This window comes from Antechinus flavipes, chromosome 4, assembly GCF_016432865.1.
Source record: "Antechinus flavipes isolate AdamAnt ecotype Samford, QLD, Australia chromosome 4, AdamAnt_v2, whole genome shotgun sequence".
Taxonomy (NCBI): Eukaryota; Metazoa; Chordata; class Mammalia; order Dasyuromorphia; family Dasyuridae; genus Antechinus; species Antechinus flavipes.
In genome coordinates, this window is record NC_067401.1 from 464,506,786 (window position 1) to 464,525,458 (window position 18,673).

Below are 18,673 nucleotides of genomic sequence, written 5' to 3' on the forward strand. Positions count from 1 at the left end.
AACTAGATTTTAAGCCTCTTGTGATTCCTCTTTTTCATTTTGCAACAATGTTATTGAGTGACTCTGCTGTCAGTCAGCCTCAGTTTGGATGATTATGTCATTATTGTCTGGCCTGGTTTTTATTGACAGCTCATCTGACATGTGACAAGGGACATTAGAAACCCAGGAGGATGCTGAATGAATTTGTCCCTCTCCTTCTTTACCACTCATTCAAAACAAAAAGAAAGTCTTAGATCCAGAAATGCTGGTATTCCAGGCCTAAGCCTTGAAACAATTTTTAAGTGCCTGAGAAGGAAGGGATTGATCTGGCTGACTATATTCCCATGGAGTTGTTAGTTCATAATAGAAAGCTTCTAAGACATGATAGGCCTGGGAAGATAGCTTAAGGAGAAAAACTATATAATTTTCCATCTTGATAACTCCAGCTATCACATAGGGATAGGGATAGAGAAGGTGATTAATAAATACTGGTTCATTACAAGATCATTGATTTAGATAAGAAAAAGATCTCAGGGAGCATTGAATTCAACCACCTGATTTTACAGATGAGGACGCTGAGATCTAGAGATTGATTAATGTTACACAAAATAAGTAGCAGAAGTGAGATTTAAATCCAGTCAATTAATCATGCATGTATTAAGGATTCATGGTATTCTGGGCATTCTGCTAAGTTTTGGGGATACAAAAAAAAAGCAAACAAAAGGTCCTTAAGGACCTTACTCTTTTTTTAAGGACATTACATTCTAACGAGGAAGACAATATTATCTAAATAGGTACATGATCAATCAACAGACATTTACTAAGTGCAAACACTGCCAGGCACTATGCTGTGCACTGCAGGGTAAAAGAAAAGGCCAAAAAACAGCCTCTGCCCTCAGAGAGCTTACAGTCTAATGGCAGAGACAATATGCAGATGATTACATCCTAACTATAGACTGAGTAGAATGAAGGTAACTCCTGAGGGGAGTTGATTCTAATTGAAATTTTTGTTCTTCTGGACTATGAATTGGATGCTTAGTAGACATCTTTAGCACCATTTGTCCAAAACTGAATTCATTATTTTTCCTCTCCCAAAACTCTCTCGTTCCTCACTTTCCTATTACTTTTGAAGATACCCCCATCCTCCCAGTCCCTCAGTCTTACAGCCTTGGCGTTATCCCAGTGTTCTCTCCACTCTCTCCTGCCTACCCATATTCAGTATGGCACAAGGTCTGTTGATTTCACCAGAGGTGGAGCATCTTTGGTCAGTTTTACCTTTGCAGCATCTCTGGTCACTTTCACCTCTGCAGCATCTCTGGTCACTTTCACCTTTGCAACATTGTTGGTCAGTTTTACCTTTGTAGCATCGGGTCATTTTCACCTTTGCAACATCTCTGGTCACTTTCACTTCTTCAAATTTCTGGTCATTTTCACCTCTGCAGCATCTCTGGTCACTTTCACCTTTACAACATTGTTGGTCAATTTTACCTTTGTTGCACCTCGGGTCATTTTCACCTTTGCAACATCTCTGGTCACTTTCACCTCTGCAAATCTCTGGTCACTTTCACCTCTTTGCATCTCTGATCAGTTTCACCTCTGCAGCACCTTTAGTCAGCTTCTCCTCTACAGCATCTTTGAAATAACCCCTTTCTCTCCTCTGACATGGCTCCCATCCTGGTGCTGAACCTCCTCAACTCACACCTGGACTATTGAAAGCTGCTGGTGGGTCTAACCTGCCTCAAATCTCTCTCCATTCCAATTCATCCTCCAATGAACTGCTGAGGGATTTTCCTAAAACACAAGTCTGATCATGTCACCCCTTACTCAATAAGCGGCTCCCTTTTGCCTCTAATATCTCTTTAGCTTTTAAAACCCTTCATAATCTTCCCCCCTTCCTGCATTTCTAAAATTCTGACACCCCCACACACCTTTCGATCCAGAGACACTGGCCTGCATGCTGTTCTTCAAACAAGCACAATTCCCCATACCTGGCTTCCTCTTCATCTATGTCTCCTGGCTCCCCTGGCTTCTTTCAGATATCAGTCACAATCTGCAATCTCAGCTAAAAATCTGCAAGAAGCCTTTCCCAGTCTTCTTGTCATCCATGGACCTTCTCCCTGAGGTTATCTCCAGGTTATTCTGTATGTTGGCATTTTGTTGGCACATAATCCCTGGAATGTTGTCTACCCCCATTAAACTGTGAGTTCCTTGAGGGCAGGAATTGCTTAAATGTTGTCTTTGTATCTCATCTGGCACGTGTTGTTGTTCACTCGTTTTAGTCATGTCCCACTCTTTGTGACTCCATCTGGAGTTTTCTTGGCAAAGATATTGCAGTGATTTGTCATTTTTTCTCCAGCTCATTTGACAGATAAGGAAACTGAGTCAGACAGGGTTAAGTGTCTTGCCCAGGGTCACATAGCTAGTAAGTGTCTGAAGTCAGGTTTGAACTTAGGTCTCCCTGGGTCGACCTAGCTCCACCTGGTTCCCTTGGCACTGAACAGGGGCTTAATAATCATGTACTGACTTGAGGCAGAGGAATGAGAGGCTAATTAAGAAGCCGGTGACTTTTGCTCTTGATAACAAAGTAGGCTCTATATAAATACCCAAGACAGGGTCTGGAGTATGGTCTATCCATCCTAATCCCACTCCAAAGGGCGGGGAAGTTGATGGAAGGGATCTGTGGCCAAGTGGTCCCTGAGACCTTGGCATTTTGTACTGATTACCTTCTGAAGAGGAAGAGATGCTGGAATCCTGAGCTGTCTGGCGTGCCCAGAAACGAGGAGGTCAAACAAATGAATCAGATGCCAGCAAAGGCAGACGGAGAGTCTAGGTCGAAGCCTATTGATCAAAACCATTGTTAGGTATGGAGGCTGCCAGCTCCTCGGGTCCAGGGAGAACAGAGACAGCTCTCCTCAAAGCTGGCGACGGGCCAAAGACCAGGATGATACTTTCCACTGAATCCAACTGCAGTGGAGGAATATTCAAGAGACTGAGAGCTCAGAGGCTTCAGGGAGAGGAGGAGAGGGAACCATGGGGGACCTAGCTGCCAGATCCAGGAAGGCAGAAGATGCTGGGCCAGCAAAGCTGGCCGGTGTGGTATTTTCACAGGGCATCTCTGAATGCTGTTGGGATCTGATAATGTTGAGTGGCATCCACGTCTCAGAGGTGGAAGACTATCAGAGAACATCTAGTCTCACTCTATGAGATTACAACCTTGGTTGCTGAGTGGATAGAACAATGAGGCTGGAGGCTAGAAGACCTGAGTTCAAATCCAATCTCATGTGCTTACTCACCGTGTCCTTTGTTTGCCTCGGTTTTCTCAACTGTAAAATGGAAATAATAACACCACTTACCTCCTGGGATTTTTGTGAAGATGAAACTAGAGAATAATTGGGAAGCTCTTGGCACATAGTAGGCTCTATATAAATACTCATTCCCTCCTCTCCTCTGCAAAACCCCTAACAAGTCCCTGTCTAGTCTCTGTTTAGATATCTGGTGATGGGAAATTTGACACTATTATTAGGCAGAATTGTGGAATCTCAGAATTAAAAAGGATCCTTTGGTCAATTCCAGAAGCCAGTAATGATCTCCATAAGCGGGCATCCAACCTATGCCTGAAGAGCTCCAGTGAGGGGGAACCTCCCGCCCGTTGCACATTGGAACCTGTCGGGAAATGTTTCCTGCCAACATTTCCACCATCTCTGCCTCCTTACTCTGTGCTCTCTGGTGCCAGGCAGAATCTATTTCTTCCATATGAGGGCAGCCCCTGTGGGCCCCGAAACCTTCTCTTCTTTAATCCAAACACCCTCATTTCTCTAGTCGATGGGTCCCCATTGTTTGAAGTCCCCTCGCCATCCTGGTTCCCGAATCCTGGACCTTCTTCAGCTTCTGTTCATTCAGTGATCTTCCCAAAGGGAGGTGCCCCCAGCTGAACCCAGCAAGCCCGATGTGGTCTGGCCCTGGCAGGGCACAGCAAGACAGCAGCCCCCTTTTCTAAGCACTGAACCTCTCAGAGGGCCCTTTTTGCTTTGGTTTGTCCAGTGCTAAATACAGTGTCTGGCAGAAAAGTGACACTGGTTAAGGCCTTGTTGATTGACAGTTTAGCAGTATGGTCTAAACTGGTCAGGTTTTTTGGTTGCTCAGACCCTCAGATCTTTATCAGGCTGACCTCCTTTCCAGACACAACACCTGATCCTGTCCTTGTGAAGTTGGTTGTTTGAGTCCAAGTGAAAAATGTTCCAGGGGAAGATTAAGAGGAGAGCAGGTTGGGGAAACAATTAAGTAGGGATCAGCCAGAGGCTAAGTACAGGCTGACAAGGATTTTTTAGATTGAATGCTTTTTGCCAAGAGCCTGGTGGTGCTGAAGTTATAGCCTCTTCAAGGGACTTGACAGTTACTCAGGAGCTCACAAATTCAGTAATTTGGTTTTGATTTAATTATAGCGATTAGAGTGGCTGGGTGGCACAGTGGATAGAGCACTTGCCCTGACATCAGGAGGACCTCAGATATTTAACACTTACTAGCTGCATGATCCTAAGTAAGTCACTTAATTCCAATTGCCTTGCAAAAAAAAGAAGGGAAAGGGATAGAGATAGACAGACATTCAGAGATAGAAAGACACACACAAAGAAAGAAAGACATCCAGAGAAAGAGAGACATACACATACACAGAGAGAGACAAAGAGGCACAGAGAGGTGTGGGGGTATGTGAATGCATTTTTAAAATAAAAGAATTGGGCATAAATTATCATGTCTTAAACTTATTTTTTAGTAATTTTTTTTTAAAGAATCTGTCTCAAGTTCACGTTGGGGGAGGAATGCTTAGAGTTCATCCACAAAAGATCGTGGGCTTTTAGTGGACTACAAAGTCAGCTGTGGGGTGGGGCAATGAAAAAACCCACAACATAGCAGCTCCACCTTGAGCTACTCTAAGAGGGACAGAACTTCTAGGAACAGAGAGGTAATAACGACTCCTAGTTATGTTCAGTTCTGGGCATCAGACCTTAAGAATTGATAACCTCTTCTCAGCAACATAATGATCCAAGACAATCCTATGGGACTAATGATGAAGCATGCTGTCTACCTCCAGAGAATGAACTGGTCTGATTGAATACGGACTGAAGCGTGCTATTTTTCATTTGCTTTCTCTTGTTTTTTGTTTTTTCTTTTTAATCTTCTTGTACAAAATGACTAAGATGGAAATGTTTTATATGACTGCATGTGTCTAACCCGTATCTGGTTGCTTACATCTCAGGGAGGGGGAAATAGAATCTAGAACTCAAACTTTAAATAAAAATGGCTTGAAATGGGGGGAAAAAAGAATTGTCTGGAGGGATATAAGCAGGATGTGAAGGCCTTTGAAGCTATGTCATATAATAAACAATGGAGCAAATTGGGAATGTTTAGCCTGAAGAAGAGTGTGAGTGTGTGTGTGTGTGTGTGTGTGTGTGTGTGTGTGTGCACGTGCACTGAGAGATTTTATCTTCCAATTAGAGATAGCTTAAAGTAGAACGGTCCCCCTTGGAATGTGTCGGCCATTTATTTCTCATCACTTGGAAGTTTCCCAACTTCTCTCCTTGTGGAGTGGAACGTGAACGCTGGACTGCACTCAGGCTCTGGTCTCCTTTCTTCTTGTTTGTTTGCACTCATAATCCTAACTGGCTGGATATTGATTCTTTTAGCCAACCTCTTCTCCCAGCTTTGGGTCACGCTCGCAAGCCAATGACATCTTCATTCAAGCTCCATTCCATGTTGGAATGGCTGAAAACAAAGCCTTCTGGAGCACTAGGAAAGATCCTTTCAACCGACTCAATTCACTAGTCACCCAATTCTCTGGAGGTAGAGCCAGGGTCTCAGAATCCCAGCTCTGTGTTCAAATCACAGCTCTGTGATATTGTGTGATCTTGGGCAGGAGTCTTGACTCAGTTTCCACAACTGTAAAATGGTTTTGCATTAGATGATTTTTATAGACTGTTTCCTTTAAAATTGTTTTTAATATTTTTTCTAATTACATGTAAAACAATTTTTAATCTTCATCTTTTCTTTCACAATTTTGAGTTCCAAATTCTTCCCCACTCTCTTTCCTCTCTCCTGTCATTGAGAAGGCCATCAATTTGATAAAGGTTATATACAAGCACTCATGCAAAACGTATTTCCTTATTAGTCATGTTGTGAAAGAAAACAGATCCAAAAAATTCAAGAAATATAGAGAAAACTCCCCTGCAACATTCCTCAATCTGCATTCAGAGTCCATCAGTTCTTTTTCTCATATGGACAGCATTTTTCATCATAAATTCTTTGAAGTTATCCTAGATCATTGTATTGCTGAGAACAGATATGTCATTCACAGTTGATCCTCACAGTGTTATTGCTGCTGTGTACAAAGTTCTGCTCATTTCATTTTGCATCAGTTCATGTAAAATTCCCAGGTTTTTCTTTTTTTTTTTTAATTTCATAACTTTTTATTTACAAATTATATTTATGGGTAATTTTACAACATTGACAATTGCCAAACCTTTTGTTCCAATTTTTCCCTTCCTTCCCCCCACTCCCTCCCCTATTTGGCAGGATGACCAATAGATGTTAAATATATTAGAGTATAAATTAGATACACAATGAGTATACATGACCAAACAGTTATTTTGCTGCACAAAAAGAATCGGACTCTGAAATATTGTACAATTAGCCTGTGAAGGAAATCTAAAATGCGGGCAGGCAAAAATAGAGGGATTGGGAATTCAATTAGTCATCTCCCAGAGTTCTTTCGCTGGGTATAGCTGGTTTAGTTCATTACTGCTCCATTGGAACTGATTTGGTTCATCTCATTGCTGAGGATGGCCAGGTCCATCAGAATTGATCATCATATAGTATCGTTATTGAAGTGTATAAGGATCTCCTGGCCCTGCTCGTTTCACTCAGCATCAGTTCGTGTAAGTCTCTCCAGGCCTTTCTGAAATCATCCTGCTGGTCATTTCTTACCAAACAAGAATATTCCATAATATTCATATACCACAATTTATTCAGCCATTCTCCAATTGATGGGCATCTACTCAGTTTCCAGTTTCTGCCCAGGTTTTTCTGACATCATCCCACCTGTCATTTCTTACAGCACAACAGAATTCCATTACATTCATATGCCGCAACATGTGCAGCCATTCCTCAGTTGGTGACCATCCCCTCAGTTTCATCACAAAAACATCTGCTATGAATATTTTTGTAAAACAGGTCCTTTATTTATTTATTTCTCATTTATTTATTCATTCATTTAGTTGTTGTTTGTTCATTTATTTATTTTTGCTGAGGCAATTGGGGTTAAGTGACTTGCCCAGGTCACACAGCTAGGAAGTGTTAAGTGTCTGAGACCAGATTTGAACTCAGGTTCTTCTGACTTCAAGGCTGGTGCCTTTTTCCTTTTTGATGATCTCTTTGGGATGTAGACCCAGTAGTGACACTGCTAGCTCAAAGGATATGTATAGTTTTATAGCTCACTGGACACAGCTCCAAATTGCTCTCTGGAATAGCTGGATCAGTTCACAACTCCACCAACAGTGCACGTCATGTCCCAGGTTTCTCACATCCCCTCCAATATTTATCATTTTTATTTTCTGTCATATTAGCCAATCTGATAGGTGTGAGTGGTACCTCAGAAGTGTTTTAACTTGTATTTCTCTAATTGATAGTGATTTAGAACTTTTTTTCATCGACTATAGATGGCTTTGATTTCTTTGAAAACTATCTGTTCATATTTTTTGACCATTTATCTATTGGGAAATGATTCATATTCTTACAAATTTGGCTCAGTTTTCTATATATTTGAGAAATGAGACCTTTATCAGAGAAAGGCTAAGTTTCTTTTTTATTTTGCACATTGGCAGGTTATTGACTCTTCCTTTAAAAGGTGACTTCCTTGAGAGGAGGGATTGTTTTTTTTTTTCCTTATCTTTCTACCTTCAGTCTTTAGCACAGTGTTTGGGCCATTTGTTGCTTAATAATAATAACAATAATAATGTTTACATAGTGCTTATCATCTCCCAGGTACTGTGGCAAGTACTTTACCCATATCCCCTGCCCAAGCATATCCCATGATATTCTCTCATTTGATCAGTTCTTGCTATTGAATGACTTTATCTGTGATCCTAACATGACCTGAATACTGTATGTGTTGGGCAGTTGTTAAGGACCCTGCCTGGGCTAAGGGACAGGTCATTTCTCCGAGAGCCTCCACAACTGTGGATCACAGCATCTGAAGGAATTGCGGGGCAGCCTTTGCTGACACAGGTGTTTCGGACTGGGAATGAGATAAATTGGAGGCAGAGGGAGGAGGGAGAGGTCAGAGAATGCAACGGCCTTTTAGTCTCCTTGTATCATCATCATCCTCTCACAGGAGGAGATCCATTCTACAGGCCTAACTCAGACCTCCAGCAGCCACTGGCAGGAGGCTCCCATTTATTCCAGCAGGCAGTGGGGAGTAGAAAAACAGAAAGGAAATAGTCCCTGCCCTCAAAGAGCTTACATTCTACTGGGAAAATTGAACAAAAGGAACTACAAAGGAATATAAAGTAATTTCAAGAAGGAGAGGGCACTGACCACTGGGAATCAACAAAGATCTATTGTAGGAGGAAGCACCTGAGCTGTGTTTGGAAGGAAGGAAGCCAGGGATTCTTGGAAACAAGGAAAGGGAGGACATTCCACCCTTCACTCCGTACACTAATCAACATTTTTAAGATAGGACCGCTCCACCCTCTCGCAAAGGCCTGTACTCCCCCCACCCCCACCCCCGACGTCTCCCCATGTTGTCCAGGAGAACATCATCAGATCTTGCTGAAATTCAAACACTTTCTCTGTCCCCCAGTTCGGTAACCAGACAAGGCCCCTGTTGCTCTCTGCTCACCTTTCTAAATCTTACAAATCATCTTTTGAAAACTTTGCTCCTGAACGCTGCTGGAGATTGATACCAAGCCGAGCTCTCTGTAGTTTCTGGAAGTAACCTTTCCCCCCTTTTGAAAACTGAGGTGATATTTGCCATCTCCCGACTCGGGCTGCCTCTTATCTTCTTCATCGTTGTTCAGCTTACTGCCGCCCGCTCCGTAATCGTTCCTGCAGATGTAATGCGTCTGGGTCTGGGGATTTAAGCTCAGTGAGAGAAGGTACGTTTGTTCTGTCTATCTTCTCCCCAATCTCGGGCTTCGTGCTGCCTTGGCTGTGTTTACCCAGATCTTTTCAATTTGGAGATCATTTTCCTTGATAGGAAAGACGAATCAAAATAGCGACTGAATAGCCTTGCCTTCCCTCCCGTCTCCATTCAAATTATACGGTCTGCCCTGCGCAGCGAGCCCCTTTCTTCTCTTTTCACTGTTATTTTGGCCTGGGGAGCCATCAGGAGAAATTCAGGCATAATATGTGCCCACCGGCCCGAGCTCCTCATAAGGAAGGGCGCGCACAGATTTCTGATATTTCCAACATCATTTGGTTTGCCTGAGTGGTACCTACATAGGCAAGGGAGGGAGGCAAGGTGGGTAGCCAGTAGATGAGGGCACCAGCTTTTTTCTCATTGATAAGCAGCACAAAAAAGCAGAGGAAGCTCCCAGAACAGGGCTGCTCTTTTTTAAGCTGGAGCTTATGCCGTGACATGCAACCGCTTGTGTTGGTTAAAAGAAAAGCCAGAGAGACAGGTGAGGTGTTACCGTGTGAGACCATGTGGCGCTAAGCATTCTGGGGGTGCCTAGGAAGTGTCCCCCTGGCTGGGGGGCAGCCGTACGGAGCTTGTAGACAAAGCCGAGCCAAATTCTGAGCAACGGTGACCGTGGGCAGCTGTTCCTTTGACAAACGACTGCTTCCTATCTTGTTTTCTCAGATGTGTCTGGGCCACAGGTCAAGGGACCTTAAAGTCCCTGGTTTCGGGATCTTGACAGGTGGATTGCATTTTGACAAAAGGGGACCTAGATTCAGTGTGTTACTACACAAGCTAATTCTGTCCATTCCTTCCCTAGTGAATGATAGAGCAAAGAAATTAGCTAAATACACAACCCCCCTGTACCCTGCTCTTCCATTCGTCCTTCTAATGGAACTGCTGACAGAATGTTAGCTGTGCAATAAACATTTTTAGAGAATTGATATCTATCTAGTATCACTCCTGCTACCAGATGAAATGGCCATTAAATACCTAAAGACTCCTAGGAAGTTTCAACGATTATTTGGAAAGTAATTGTGTTTTATTGATGAAATCATTTTCAGTTAATTAGAAAGCAGCTCGATTTTTAAAAAGTTAATTCTTTGGCCAAAAAAATTGATCCTGTTTGTATACCTATTAACTTATTCCCAAATGTTGTTTTAATAATCATCCGATGTTTAATGAAAGGCCTGATGATGGAATTAATTTTGGGGGGCGGTATTCTAGAGTTTAACAGTCTAAAGGAGAGAGTTAGACTCCTTTTCGTGCTAAGTCTTGGTACGTGGCTCCTAATCTCCCTCTAAGGCCTTCCTGATAACGCGGGGCCAGACATTCTTCTCACTTGAACTGGAAAAGAGTCATTTAAAAGCAAGTCACTAATGTGAATTTGAACATCTTCATGGTTCGGTGTTCTTTATAGCTGGCTCTTTAGAAAGAGGTTTCCTCGTATAATTCAATTAATCAATCAATAAGCATTTATTAGGGGCCTACTGAGGACCGGGCGCTACCCGATACATTCAAAATGAGGACAAGATTGTTCTGGGAAGCTGATGGGGGGAAGGAAAGGCTTGGTGGAGGAAATGGCATTTGAATAGGGATGCGGACGGAGAAAAGAGAACATCTATGGGGCTCCTGTGTGTCCAGAATACCGAGGAGGCTAGTATGGAAGCAACGCAGAATATATAAAGGGGAGGAATATGTGAGATACCGGAAGGGTAGGAAGGAGCCAGGTTGGGGGAGATAGATTTAAAAGCCAATTAGAGGCGTTCATATTGGATTCTAGAAGTAATAGGGCATCCTAGGTACCATAGTTAGGACAAAGAGAGGGAGGTGGGAGATGGAGAGCCCCAGAAGGCCAGGACGGCCGAACCCTGGAATGGAGGGGAGAGAAGCAAGAACAGTGTGCGGACAGGAGGCCGGCTGGGGAAGAACTTTAGATGATCCCAGAGCCTGTAATTGCAGCCCTGTGGTTGTGGTTCCATTTCCCCCCAGTCAGTAGTTTTCCTAGTTTCTTTCTTCACTTTGCTGCTGTTCCCACTTTCCCACGAGCCTCTGAGTCTCCAGCCTCCCTGCTTCTCGTGGCTCAGTGATATCCCACTGCATCCACGTGCCGAGGGCGGCGCAGGCCTCCGGAGAGCTTGGTGGGACCTCCCAGACCGAGGCCGGCCACCGCTGACCTCTGTCCCGCCGCCGGGCCCCGCTGACCTCTGTCCCGCCGCCGGCTCCTGCTGACCTCTGTCCCGCCGCCGGGCCCCGCTGACCTCTGTCCCGCCGCCGGGCCCCGCTGACCGCTGTCCCGCCGCCGGGCCCCGCTGACCTCTGTCCCGCCTCCGGGCCCCGCTGACCTCTGTCCCGCCTCCGGGCCCCGCTGACCTCTGTCCCGCCGCCGGGCCCCGCTGACCTCTGTCCCGCCGCCGGGCCCCGCTGACCTCTGTCCTGCCCGCCGGCTCCTGCTGACCTCTGTCCCGCCGCTGGCTCCTGCTGACCTCTGTCTCGCTGCCAGGGCTCTGGGTGGGGGGGAAGCTGCCGGCCCTGTGCCGTTCTGCCCCCCTTAATCCGATCCGCGTGCGAGTCAGTATCTCACCCACGGCATCCTCGGTCCCCACGAAGGCCGAGCGCTCTCCGCGTCTCTGTCCCCGCGCTGGCGCCGGGCGTTAGCGAGAAGGGAGTGACCCGGTGACCGGCCCCCGAGTGCCCGGGACAGAGCTCTCCTCCTCCCGCGTGGCTGTGGCGGCCGTCTCTGGCCAGGAGAGCAGCAGGACCCCCAGACTCCGCAGGGCCGCTGTGGCCCTCACGCTGCCTTCTGCCCCCTTCTCTGTGCCAGAGGAACTTCCTGCTCCTGTAAATACAGGGAGACCTGGAGGTACAGGGCTGGAGTTCATAGCCGGGGCTCCACTAACCCTCCGCTGGGGCTGGGAACTCGCATCAGAAAAAGAATGATCTCTTTCTGTTTTTTTTAAATCATCCTTCATTTCATTTTTTATTTCCAGAACATCTGCACAGATCATTTTCCCCATTCACCCTCGCAAAACCTTGTGTTCTGAATTTCTTCCTCCCTCCGATCCCCCCACCCCCCTGCGGGCATAGTCTTTATTTTAATGTTCATTTTTAATAATTTGGAGCTCCAGCTTTTCCCTCCCTTTCCGGCTCCCCAGCCACCGAGGAGGCGAGCAGTGTGATCTCAATTACACATCTGAAGGCGTGGAAAACATAGAGCGTCTTTATGTGTGTGGTTGCCTTTGGAAGTTTACATATTTATCTGATGTATTTTAAAAAGCTCTGAGAAGGGAGCCAGAGGCTTCACCAGCTGGCAGCAGGGCCTCCTGCCCACATACAGAAGATTAGAAACCCCTGATAGAGTGGAAATGATTTCAGAGAGCCTAACATGGGTTTAAATCTGATTTTCGACACTAGTGATGTCACTTAACTGACCCTGCCTTAGTTTCCTCATCTGTAAAAGGGGGATAATAACCGCAGGCTGGTGGTGAAGATGCAGCGAGATATGGATGGACTTCCAGATCCTGCTGTGCTGTATAAATGGCAGCTATTTTTATTGTCTCTAATTCTCAGCCAATTAACACCGTTGAAAACGACTTCCTCAATAAATGCAGAGGACGCAGGATATCGGAGCCGGAAAGGACGTTTAGAGGCTTTCGTCCAGATCCGTCGTCTTACGGAGCAGAAGAGTGGGGCCGAGGTCGCGGTCCCCGGGAGGAACGCTTTCTTCCCGAAGCTCCCCGTTCCTGGCGACGCTGCTGGCCTCCGGGCTGGTCCGGCTCCCATTTCTACGCCCGTATTTTATTTTCTGCCGTTTTTGCAGCTTTTCTCTCTCTGGCCTTGACTAGGGCCGCATAGACAAGAATAGCTTCCATATTAATATTTACTTTTACATTAGCGTCTTTGTGGTATCACGGAAAAAACCTTCGGGTTTGGGCCCAGACCTGACGCTCGCGGGCCGGCCGAGGTCGGGAAGGGGGTCACTGTCTGCGCTCCAGCGGGGCGCTCGGGCATCCCCTCCCTGCCCCTGGGGGGTCTCTTTACAGAAGGTTATGTTGGGAGGACAAGGGCTGCTTCAGAGTCAGTCTCGCCTTTGATTTATTAAATGCCTACTTTGTGCCAGTCACTGTTTGGAGGCTGAGAAGGGCCCAGCATCCCCTGCCCTCCAGAAGCTGGCAGTCGGATGAGAGGCTCTGTGTGTGGCAGTGTTCCTTGCAGCAAGGGGGAGTCCCGAGGGGCTTTTGGTGGAAGGTGGGATTTTAGCTGGGACATTTGGGGGTGAAATGACTGCTTCCCCAAAGCCTTGTCCTAAATGGGACAACTGCTGGTAGAGGGGAGGTTCTCACTGGGAGTTCCCTAACCTAATGCAATCAGTTGTGCGGTCTGGGGAAAACAAGGCAGAGGAAGGTTGGAGGGAGGTTGGCAGTCATTAAAATGCTGGATCTGAAAGCAGGAACTACGTGTTCAAATTCTGCCATGGATCCTTATTAGCTGTGTGATTCTGGGTCCTCATCTGTGAAATGGGGATAATAATAGCACCTTCCTCCCAAGGATAAAGGGGATAATAAAGGTTTACCTTGAAGTGCCATTTAAATACTAGTTGTTACTATCAAAGGCCCTTCCCGCCTCTGACATTCCGTGTTGTGCCTCTGACATTCCATGTTGTGCCTCTGACATTCCGGGTTCTAGGGCCCTTCCCACCTCTGACATTCCCTGTTGTGCCTCTGACGTTCCAGGTTCTAGGGCGCTTCCCGCCTCTGACATTCCGTGTTGTGCCTCTGACGTTCCGGGTTCTAGGGCCCTTCCCGCCTGACATTCCGTGTTGTGCCTCTGACGTTGCGGGTTCTAGGGCCCTTCCCGCCTCTGACATTCCGTGTTGTGCCTCTGACGTTGCGGGTTCTAGGGCCCTTCCCGCCTCTGACATTCCGTGTTGTGCCTCTGACGTTCCAGGTTCTAGGGCCCTTCCCGCCTCTGACATTCCGTGTTGTGCCTCTGACGTTCCGGGTTCTAGGGCCCTTCCTGCCTCTGACATTCCGTGTTGTGCCTCTGATGTTCCGGGTTCTAGGGCCCTTCCCGCTTCTGACATTCCGTGTTCTAAGGTCCACCTGCCTCTCCCCCTCCTCCCCAAGCTCTGAAATCTTCCTGGGTCCCTCCCAATGGGGACGGTTTGGGTCCCAAGGACCGCCCGGCTGTGGCGCTCCACGTTCTCAGGTCTCTCCCGGGCCTGCCTTTCCCCGTGTCTCGGCCCCGGCCCCCCAGATGGGCCGTGCTGTGGTTCTCTCATTAAGCCCCCTCTGCCTACGTGGGCCCACGTTTGATCGGCCGTTAATCCATGGCTTCCTTGGGGAAGACGGGGCCATTTCTGGACTAACAGAATTAATAGGTTGCTTGTGCCCCCCCCCCAATGCAGGTGGTCCCCTCCGCGCCCAAGAAATTAACTTTCCAGCTGCAAAATCTCTGGCTGCCGGTCCTTTTTAGAAGCACGAAATGCCCTGTGCCCCCTACCCCCCTCCTCCTGTGGGCCGAGGCTGGCTCTCCCGCGCTCCTTCCCAGCTGCCTTCACCTCCCGCATGGAGGGCCACGCTATTAAATGGAATTTTCCCCCAACTTGACAGGTTTTAGATAAATATTATTGCACAGCTCTCAGTGTAAATGCCGGGCTGTCTGTGCCTGATCGCTGTTGGGCTTTCAGAAGGGGGGAGGGGACATGGTCTAAACGCTTCCGAAGACAGAAGTCGGTTCTCTGTCCGGGGGAGAGGGGCCGGCCTGGGGGAGGGCTTCGGAGCCTTCATCATTAAGCACCTACTATGCGCCCGGCCCAGTTCTGCATGCTGGGGATCCGGGTCCTGCTCTCCTGGAGAACTGTGTCCTTCCCCAAAGAGCCAGAGGCTAATAAGATGGGTGTCTGTCTATCTGGATATAGACTCTGTGTCTCTGAAGAGCACTATTTGAAGAAGAAAATCTGTTGCGCGTCCTGGGCCCCCGATCACAGGGGCCTCGTGCCAGGCACAGATGGGCCCCTTGGAAGGAGGCTGGTGTTTCTGAGCAGTAGAAGTGGGGGGGAGGCATTCTAGCTATGCCAGATGTGAAAAGGACCTTAGAACATGGGATGTCAGATCTTGAAGGGACCTTAGAACATCAGATGTCTATCTGTCTATCGATCTATCCATCCTCCATCCATCTTAGTTATCTATCTATCTATCTATATATATATATATATAGATATAATTCTCTAATTAATTTGTATATGTGTATATAGGTACATATATTTGTGTGTTATTGTGTACACATACACACACACACACACACACACACACACACCCCATAGAATTCAAGCGTAATGGGGAAAGGGCTTCCTGTGGAAGGTGCCGTTTGAGCTTGGGGGCCGCAGGCAGAGAGCTGAGCGCGTTCCAGGCGGGCGCAGCTTGGGCAAACGCCCAGCATCGGGCTTCCCTGTGTGAGGGTCCCCAAGGGGCCGGAGGGACCCTCGCAGGTGTTTCTCACAGAAGCCGAATGTCCAAGCGGGACCATCTCCCACTGTTCCTTCTTGGCCCGATTCCCTTATTTCCTTGGGAGAGACTGGATGAATGAGTGAATTGTGAACCTCCTAAAGGGTGTTGTGTTTAAAGCTGGGGGCTCTGAGTTCAAATTTTGGCTGAATATTTCCCGATTTCTGTCTGCTCATCTGTAAAATGGGAGAGCTGGATTGAAGTCTTCCCCTTCTATGGGACTCTGGAAGTCTGGAGAGGGAGGACTTGGGGCAGGGTGGAAGGAAGGGGGGGGGTGTTCTTACAAGCTCCCTTCAGGCCTCCCCCGCCTCCTGTTGCGTATCCCAGGTGTGTCCTTGACCCCGGTACATTTGCTCATCGAGCCCTCATCCCCAGAACGATTTCCGTGGAAGGCGACACCTGACAGACTTGCGGAACGCCTTCCCCTCCTCCCTCCGAGCCTCGGTAGAATTCAGGCGGAAACGCCAGCGCGATAAGGAACATTCCCGGAGAGTTTGCATTTGTTGATTTGTTTCAGGCGTGCTGGGATCTGGCGGAGCCCACCCAGCTTCCCCGGGCGGCCTCGCAGACCTCCTGGGAGGCTGACCTTCCCCTCTGCCTCCGCAGAAGCCCCGGGGATTCGAGAGCAGAGACAGCAGCCCATGGGAGGTTCCCTCTTTCTCCTCTGGGTGGGCTGCTGCTTTTCTTGCCCCTTACATGATACATGGCCCCACACGGTCCCTGTTAGGAACCAGGCACTTGGGGCTAAGCACTGGGGGGCACAGACAGGGAAGAACGGGGGAGAAGCAGCAAGGAGACTGAGACCTAGACCGAAAACAGCCTAAGCTAAATGCAGAGTGACGGTGACCTTGGTGGCAATGGGACCGCTTGCAACCCGAGGAAGGCGGATCAGAACAAACTTGGCAAAGAGCTGGTGTTCGGGGGGAGCCTTGAAGGAGGCTGGTGTTCCTGAGAAAGGGGGAGGCATTCTAGCTATGCCAGATGTGGAAGGGACCTTAGAACAGCAGATGTCAGATCTTGAAGGGATGTAGATCATGGATGTCAGATTTTAAAGGGATCCTAGAACAACAAATGTTAGATTTGAAGGGACCTTAGAACATGAGATGTTAGATCTTAAAGGGATGTAGATCGTGGGATGTCAGATTTTAAAGGGATCCTAGAACAACGAATGTTAGATTTGAAGGGACCTTAGAACATGAGATGTTAGATCTTGAAAGGACCTTAGAACATGAGATGTCAGAAATTGAAGGGGCTTTAGGGCATAGGATGTCATGTCTGGGAGAGAGCTTAGGACACGTATCAGAGAGAAGAGTTTCCTTGGGACACAAAATATTAGAGCTCAGCTAGATTTTAGAACACTGAATGTCAGAACCTTTCAAAAACCCTCCTCCATGCCTGAATGGCTCTTTCTTCTCACCTCTCCCTCTAATCCTTCTTTGTTTTCATCAAGGCTCAGTTCAGTTTTCTCTTCCTACCCAAGGCCTTTCAGAGTCACCCAAGTCCCCCCCCCCAAAAAAAAAAAACACAATTATTACTTCCTATTTCTTCTCCTTGAAGGTTTCTTTCTTGTATTTTCTAGGAGAATCCTCAGTATACTGTAGGTACTCCATAAGTGCTTGTTGAATGGAAGAACATAAGATCAGAATTTGAGCTAGAAAGTCCTTTAGTCCAAATCCCTCATTTCAGCTGCAGAAGAACTTCCCAAGATCCCAAAGGTAGTAAGTAAGCAGAAAAGCTAAGATGGCGGATGGGAAGGCCAGTCCAGCCGGAATAGAAAGCACCCTTCAGAAAGAAGGATGAGATGGAGCTGGAGGGGTGTGACTGACCAGAAAGCTTTGAATGTTTTGCTAAAGAGTCCTGATTTTTTTTTCTCTTTGGACTCTACTTACCCCAGACTTAAATGGCTGAGAATTCCTTTCCCTTTCCGAGCTTACTGCTCAGGACTCTGCTTCTCACATATTCTATATTCTTCTATATTCCAGCCAAATTGGTTACATGCTGTCCCACTAGATCTTGAAGATCTCTTCAAGATCTGACATCTCATGTTCTTTTTTTTTTAAACTTTTACTTTTCAAAATATATGAAAGATAGTTTTTAACATTTCCCCTTATAAAACTTTGTGTTCCATATTTTTCTCCCTTTCTTCACTCTACCTCTTCCCCTAGACAGCAAGAAATCTAGTCCATGATAAACATATGCAGTTCTTCACACATTTTCACAATTATGCTGCACAAAGTGAAAATACTACGTTGTGACCCACACTCAGTTCCCACAGTCCTCTCTGGGTGCAGACGGCTCTCTCCATCACAAGACCATTAGAACTGGCAAAGATCATCTCATTGTTGAAAAGAGCCACGTCCATCAGAACTGGCTATCGTATAATCTTGTATGATGCCATGTATGATGATCTCGTAACCGCCGCTCACTTCACTCAGCATCAGTTCATGTCAGTCTCTCCAGGCCTTTCTGAAATCCTCCTGCTGATTATTTCTTATAGAATAATATTCCATAATATTCATATAGCATAGCTTATTCAGCCATTCCCCCACCGATGGACAGTTTCCAGTTTCTGGCCACTACAAAGAGGGCTGCCACAAACATTTTGGCACATGTGGGGCCCTTTCCCTCTTTTATGCTCTCTTTGGGATATAAGCCCAATAGAAACAGTGCTGGGTCAAAGGGGACGCACAGTTTGATGGCCCTTTGGGAATATTCCAAATTGCTCTCCAGGATGTTTGGATCAGTTCACAGCTCCACCAACAATGTATTAGTGACATCCCATGTTCTAAAGGCCCTTCAAGATCTAACATTCTGTTCTTCCCAGCTCTAAGATTCTATGACCTCTGTTGTTCCAGGAACACATTGTACACACATGTTTTGTGAAAACTGAAGTGTTTTTTTCCTTTTTTTCTGTTCTTAGCTCTCATGAACTGCTTTCCCCCTTTCTCGTCTCTCCCTGTGGGTTTGTGTCTCTATCTCTCTTTGTCTATCTCTGTCTCTTTCTCTCTCTCACTCTCTC

At 46.8% G+C, this 18,673-nt stretch overlaps 1 protein-coding gene across 1 annotated transcript in view; it reads right to left on the reverse strand.

Annotated features, from left to right (window-relative positions):
* Positions 1-18,673, reverse strand: part of LOC127561671 (collagen alpha-1(I) chain-like) — a 61,612-nt gene that overhangs the window by 35,727 nt on the left and 7,212 nt on the right. The window contains exons 4-9 of the mRNA XM_051996849.1: positions 16,502-16,602; positions 16,241-16,405; positions 12,824-12,989; positions 11,844-11,987; positions 11,199-11,789; positions 10,955-11,019 (exon numbers count right to left, since the gene is read on the reverse strand). Of these exons, the coding sequence (XP_051852809.1) occupies positions 10,955-11,019; positions 11,199-11,789; positions 11,844-11,987; positions 12,824-12,989; positions 16,241-16,405; positions 16,502-16,602 (1,232 nt within the window). The remainder of the gene's footprint in view (positions 1-10,954; positions 11,020-11,198; positions 11,790-11,843; positions 11,988-12,823; positions 12,990-16,240; positions 16,406-16,501; positions 16,603-18,673) is intronic.